General features: G+C 34.8%; 1 protein-coding gene across 7 annotated transcripts in view; it reads right to left on the reverse strand.

Moving 5' to 3' along the window:
• The window catches only part of DOCK7 (dedicator of cytokinesis 7), a 150,543-nt gene that overhangs the window by 34,249 nt on the left and 108,775 nt on the right, over positions 1-7,519 (reverse strand). For all 7 annotated transcript variants that reach the window (XM_012722270.1, XM_004679070.2, XM_004679069.2 and 4 more), the window contains 3 exons: positions 5,075-5,257; positions 4,845-4,980; positions 2,130-2,226 (listed from right to left, as the gene is read on the reverse strand). In XM_012722270.1, coding sequence (XP_012577724.1) covers positions 2,130-2,226; positions 4,845-4,980; positions 5,075-5,257 — 416 coding nt within the window. The remainder of the gene's footprint in view (positions 1-2,129; positions 2,227-4,844; positions 4,981-5,074; positions 5,258-7,519) is intronic.

Raw genomic sequence — 7,519 nt, forward strand, 5'->3', positions numbered from 1 at the left:
AGGCCAGAGGCTCAGGGGCGGCGAGAGGCTTCACCAGAGACAGAGCGGGGAACAGAACAGGCAGATCAACGAAGTACACTGCTGAGGGGAGCAGCGGGGGGCCAGGAGAGGTCTGCCACGCCATGTGGTCACCTCTGGGGCAGGCGGGAATAGAACTCATGCGGAAGCGGCTTTAGATTCTCAGTGCTGTGCTCTAACCCGCTGCGCCACCAGGAAGGGCCTGCATTGTGATTTTTTAAAAAACACAACACACATGAAAACCTAATGCCAAAGATAGTGCTATCATATATTTATGTATTATATATATTTATATATAAAATATATTTATATATAGTGGTGAGGTCACTAGAATATGATGAAAGCCAAACCCTTGAGAAGGGAAATGCCTTCATGAAAGACACCTCTCCAAGAGTTTTCTTGTCCTTCCACATATAAGGACACAGTGAGGAGTCTATAGTCTTAACAGAACCATCAGGAACAAATTCCTATCGTTTATAAGCAACCACATTGTGGTACTTTGTTTTAACAGCCAGAAAAGACTAAATAGTTTTTGATAATTTGAAACTCATCTGTATGGTAGTAAGACTTCTGTTCTCTCTCATAGTATCCTCTTTCATAGGATCTTGTATACTGTGTTTTATGATTTTACTGTCTTGGGTTAATATTTTTGGAAGTCTATTTGTGAGAATTTTCTAAAGCTTGGGCTGAAGATGGTTCTTAAGTAAGGCAACTAATCATCTTAGGACAGGAATGAGCAGTTCCCTGGGATATGGAACACTTAGGGCAAAAATCTGGGACAACTAGGAAAACCTGAATGAGTTGGTCACCACAGTCTCAATTTTTTAGTCATTCAACTACCTAAAGGCTAATCTGTAAGTCAAAATTCCCAAAAGAACAATATTGGATTCAGTTTCCCTTCCTTCCAGAAACAGGGGATATGTAAATTTTAATCTTTCTTCAATCATATTTTAAGATCCAAGAGGCCAAGTTAGTTTTTTGATTCTTTCTAATACTTGAAATATTTAGTTTGACAACCAAAATATGTTCAGAAAACAATTGCAGAATGAATCGTCCATGGGGTATAATAAGGAGAAAAGGTGGTTTCTAATATGTAATATTTTGCTTTACTATAGCCCACATTAAAAAAAATTCCCTCAAATTGTTTTAAAACTAAAATTTAAAAATTAAATACTACTTTGTTTTCTACGATTTGAAAAATTAAAATCTTTCAAATTAAAAAACATGAAAATTAAACAACTTTCTATATATTTTAAATTGAACAAGCTTATCAGAAACAAAAAGTGTTATACAGTGGATAAAGAGAGTCAAAAGTACAAATGTCAGGTTATAAAATATATATGTCACGGGCCCAATGTATGGCATGATAATGAATGATAGGGGGAAAGGATGTCCTAAACAAACTCTGCAGAGATAGGTTTTGTAGACTCCACTCCCTACTCCAGTTATTGAAACTACAACTCCACCCTCTACTTTAGTCACTGAAACTACCACTCCCAGCAATACCTAAGGGAGGACTGCCAGGACCCAAGGACGGAGGTAAGCAACTATTTTGGGACTTCTGGGGATATAGATAAAGGAGCAATGTTGAGCTCTTTCACTCCCTTGGCCTCTTGCTGGTGGCTGGTCTCTTGGCTCTTAATGAGCTTTCAGAGTGCTATTGGAGTTCCAAGTCAGTGCTAGTTAACTTGTATCTCTCTCTCCCTCTTTCCCTGGGTTGTTCCGTTCATTTCCTTTTGTTAAAAAAAAAACCTGTTATTGATCTTTTTGTGTGTGTCTGTGGTACAATAGAATTTTAAGTGCACAGGTGAGGAACCAAAACAGGAAACCCAGTTCATATTGGGTTACCCTATAACAATAACAATAGTTATTCATAATATATATTTCATATATTTTTTCATATATATTTCATACTTAATTTGAAAATAGCTAAGAGAGATAGATGCTTAAAAATTTGAAATCCCAAGACAAAAATGCAACTGTGTGTGGTGACAGATGGAACTTACTGATCATTCCACAATGTGTATGAATTTTGAATCATGCCCTGTACCTGAAAACAAATGTAATGTTGTATGTCAATAATAACTCAATTTAAAAAAAAGTTACATTACTTGTCAAATTTCTCTGTGTTTTGACGCCAGTGAGTCATATCTTTTCTCCATCTTAGATTTTCTTGACTGCCAAAGGTACTGCCAGAAGGGCTTCTCTCTGTCAAACAAATTTCAAAGCCATTTAAAAATGTTATTTCAACTGGATTAAAACCATACATATTTACAAACATATGAAATACCTACAAGCTCATTTACTTTGTACACAATCATTTTATCCTCAGTATGAATGGGAAAAAATCCTAACAATTTATTAAAAATTTCACGTCTATTACAGAAAAATATCACTCCATGCAAATAAAAAAATCCCAAACACTATTAAATAAGCAAATTTTCTAACCTCGATTCTCTCAAAATCTTTTAAGATGGCTTTTAAGAACATACATGTATGCCTTTGTTTTCTGTTACTCTTCCTCGTTTCCACCACTATCATCTATTGTGTGTGTGTTTTCTTGTAAACATGCAGTGGTTGCTGATATTTGTACCTGCTTGTTTTCCCCCCAAATTTTCACTAGCTTATCACTCATCATGTCCTCAGAAAGACCTTTCTTCACTCTTCAACATTTCCTTTCCCTTTAATGTGCTTGATTTCTCATATAGCAATTACAACCATACAAATATAAGCCACTGAAGAACATGTCTATTTTGTTTAACACTTCATATCTAGGGCTGACAAAGCAGCACATATTGAGAATTCAAAAGGTTTTGAGTAGTAAAGCAAAACAAGGAGTGCTAAAGTAATCACTGCCTCTGGTTAACATAAACCAGGATAAGAAGAAAACCAGCTTTTTCCAAAAAGTTTCCAGGATTGAACACAGACTGAATGGTATTGACTCCTTTAAGAGGCAGCAGCAACAGAATTGATACACATAAACCCACAGAAGTAGACAAGACATTGAGAATTGTAGAAAAATGTACATTTAAACAAATTAATAAGTCATAATTTCATGTTTTCAACTAGAAAACTAGCTCTTTTTGGAAGAAAAAAACACATGAGACTTTAAATCTTCTGGGAAACCAAATGAGTAACAAAAGTAACAATATTTAGAAACAAATATTAAGAAACAAATATAATTTGCCACACAATCAAGGGCATGTCTGAATATTTCTTCTATTTTCTCTCTCTTTCTTATTTTGAAATCTTTAAGAAATTTTGTGATATGTTTTATAGTAAGGCAACTAACAAAATCTCTACATTTTTATTAACTTTTTTCATGAAATTGTCTTTTATCTTCTATGTTAAAAATGTCTATCATTAGGTGATTTACTTTAAACGTCCAAATGGAACAGACCTACAAAGGCTTAATTTTTTCAAGACAAAAGTTTCCATTCTTACATTCAAATAATGATAGTTGCCCTAAGATACATGTATAAAAATATAACACTCTGTTAACAGTTCCACTCTTTCCAACAATAAACCTTTAAAAAAGCAATCATACCGTATGAATAAAACTAAACTGGAAGTGAAAAATACTAGGTCTGTCACTTAGTTTATGATCTTACCAGAGTAATTTATCTGTGAATATTATTCTCTTTTATCTTAAAGATGATATGAAGAGTACCTTGGTGGTGAGTGTGGTGTGGTAATATTCACCTGAAGGGTATGAGTTTAAACCTCTAAATTACATAGTGTTGTATACCAATTTTACCACAATTGAAATAAAAAACATCTACCCCTGCCCCAGAAAAAGCATGCATTAGGTTTGGTAATAATTAAATGATCTATGCAGAGATTATATCTTAATCATTACATTTCATAAACATTTAGCATATAAAAATATTTAAACATATGTAAATAATCACTAAGCTAACTGCCTATCAGAAAGTGTAATATATTCATGAAAATATACTTCATATTTTAGTCAACAAATATACGTACATATATTTAAATCATGTCAGGTACACTAATGACCAAATTATGTCCCTGACTTAAAGGAGCTCTCAGAACAATACTATTTTTCACTTCAGAATTTATGAAGTATTTATACATACATGATCACTAAATAGATAATTATCAATTTTACTACCCTTTAGGTTCTCTAAACAGTCACAAGTAGGTGAGGTGGGGACATTAAAGCATTTGGCCAAGGTTATATGGCTAATGAACAGCAAATGTGGTATTTTATATAGACATCAGTTGCTTCTAAACTTTTCTTTTCCTAATGTTGGTGTTTGAGGGACACTATCATTGCCTTGGATACAGGATCTATAAAGTTATTGTGCAAAGTTAAAAAAAAAAAAAAGGAGAAAGTAATATATACACAAATTAATACACTTAGCACGAACTCTAAGCTAAATACTGCCCCTGGATGACAATGGCATGTCAATGAAGGTTCATCAATTGCAGCAAGTACACCAATGTGGTAGGGATGTTGAAAATGGAGGAGATTGCATGTGGTGAGTAAGGGGGTATATAAGAAATCTGTACCGCAGCTCAATTTTGCTTTGAACCTTAAAAATGCTCTAAAGAAATCTACTTTTTTTTTTTTAAAGTATTTATAATTACAAAGGATAATGGGAATAGGCTAGGCAGAGAATCAGGATGTGTATTTATTCTATTTAAATCAGAATTCTAACTTGAATTCCTACAGAAAAATGGGTATACACTACTCCAGCTATACAGAAATCATTAAAGACTTGCAACAATGATTATTATAAAATAAAATTAAAGAAAATTTTAAAAATTCTCACCAGAGGGAGAAGACATTGTGTACATACCAAGCTGTCCTCGGCTACGGCGTACCATCTCTTGTCTAGCACCTATGCTCCCAAGAATGGCTTCTTCAAGCTTTGCTCTCATGTCTTTTGATTTTTTAAACGTCAAACTATTCATTCTTTCAAATACTTTCTTTCCCTAAAATTGGAACATTAAATGAGACATTGAATTTTCTTCCTTCTCCAAAGGTTTTTCCTGTTTTGTTCTTTGCCAAAGCAAAATGACCACTTACTTTGTACTCAAAGCAAGATACACAAAGATAAAGCAGATCTAATAGACGGTTTAGCTGCAGGACTGACAGATCTGTAAACCACTTTTGTAGAACTGTCTCATCTGCATTCTTGAGAACCCAGAGTAGACAGATCAAAAGGCTCCGACTTGATTCCGCTGAAAAAGTAGTGTGTTGCCTACCACTCTGAAAATAAAGAGGAGCAGAATGAGATAGACTGATCAATGGCCATTTCTTTTTTTCCTTCTGAAAACAGTAAAAATTGCTTCAACTCAAGAATTTAGTAAGAACCATTTGATTTCCACAATATATGTATCATCATAGGAAACCTTAAAGTTAAAGTCCTGAAGTTCAATGAACTTTTCTCAGTTTAGACTATGGTAGGGATACCAGGGCTAACTAATAAGTTAGTAACAACAACAACAACAACAAAAACAACTTTAAAACTGAGCTATCTATCATAGAAAGTTACACATGAGTCAAAAAAAGTGTAAGAAGAAAAGCTAATGTGTCTATCATCAGATTTTAAGAACCACTGTTTCCTATCAAGGGTCACTGATATAAAGAAGAAAGTCTTAGACTATACAGAACTTAAAGGCTTACTTCAAGTATAGCATATATGGTTAAAGTACTAGTTTCAATTTTTCAATCTACATTAGTACATAGTATGTAAAATATAAATGAAAAACCAAGAGTAAAAATTTGTTTACAGTACCATTTGTTGATCATTTACTTTGTTCTAGTCACCATGCAAAGAATTTATTATCTATCTATACATACATAAAATATAATTTATTCCACCAACAAAACCAAGCAGGTTGTATAATTTTAATTGTACAGTTAGGAATATAGATTATTATTTAAAACCCAACCCCCAAAGATAGTGAAGAAAAAGATGAAGAGCTGGGATTACATCAAACTAAAAAGCTTCTGAACAGCAAAAGAGACACTAACCAAAACAAAGAGACACCCACTGACTAGGAGAAAAATTCTGTACTCCATCCAACTGAAAAGGGATTGATCACAAAGATCTACAAAGAGCTCACAAGGCTAAGCAAAAAAGTAAACAAACAAGTCAAAAAATGGGCAGAAGAGCTAAAAAGACAGACACTACAACACATTTTGATTCCTGGCCAGGGAGCTAACCCACATGGCACAGCAGACTTCCCGTCTTGCCCACTGTTCCCCTCAGCAGTGTATTTCAGTAGATCTGCTTGTTTTGCTTCCCACTCTGTCTCGGGTGAATCCTCTCACTTACATATCTTCCCCAACTCCTGCATCTCTGGTCTACAGCCCAGCTCTAGTATGCATAAACAAATAAAACAAAGCTTTTAAAAATAAAGGGTGAAATTTTTGTTAAGTATATTACATCTCAAGGAGACAATTTTTATGTATTAACAAGATGATTTTAAACAACATGATAAAAAGTTGTCAGGTAGGGCAGCTTCTGCAAATATGGTATATTTTTCTGAAAGAAAATGCTTTTATAACTTTTAGAATTTCATCTTGCTCTATTGGCATTTTGCTTCCTCCCTAATCCTATAGCCTTCCCCATTTAAGGGGAAAAAAGTACCAGAGTAAGATATAAATTTATTAAAAATAAAAAATATAGGGTCCTCCCTGGTAGTGCAGCGGGTTAAAGCACAGCACTGAGAAGCTATAGCCACTTCAGCATGAGTTTGATCCCCACCCCGGAGGTGATCCAATGGTGTGGCAGACCCTTCCTGACCTGCCCACTACTCCCCTCAGCATCAAAGTGTACTTCTTTGATCTGCCTGTTCTGCTCCCTACTCTGTCTCTGGTGAATCCCCTTACCGCCCCTGCACCTCTGGCCTGTACCCCAGCTCTTTATGAATAAATAAATCTTACCAAAAAATTAAAAAATAAAAAATACAAATTTCCACATATTGAAAAAGAAAAAACTCTTAATTGCTTAACAACTGAGAATATACTTAAGGCTGACAATTAAATGAATTAAAAAACAAAATAATCTATGTGTAAGACAATTTTAAAATTGAGTAAGAAAATACAGAGCTTTATCCCATATACTTTGAGGCAATGAATATGTATTTTTTAAACTTAATATAAGATGGGTATTATTCTTAGAACCTTAGTGTTTCATAAAAAAATAAATTCAGGGGCCCTCCCTGGTGGCGCAGCGGGTTTAAGCACAGCGCTAAGAAGCTTAAGTCACTTCAGCATGAGTTCGATCCCTGCCTGCCCTGGAGGAGATCCACATGGCGAGGCAGACCTCTCTTGACTCGCCCACTGCTCCCCTCAGCAGTGTACTTCGCTGATCTGCCTGTTCTGCTCCCCACTCTGTCTGGTGAATCCTCTCACCCTCCGCATCTCTGGCCTGTACCCCAAGTTCTGTATGAATAAATCTTTTAGATAGATAGATAGATAGATAGATAGATAGATAGATAGATAGATAGATAGATAGATAGA

This window comes from Condylura cristata, unplaced genomic scaffold (genome assembly GCF_000260355.1).
Source record: "Condylura cristata isolate star-nosed mole 26May11 unplaced genomic scaffold, ConCri1.0 scaffold00008, whole genome shotgun sequence".
NCBI lineage: Eukaryota > Metazoa > Chordata > Mammalia > Eulipotyphla > Talpidae > Condylura > Condylura cristata.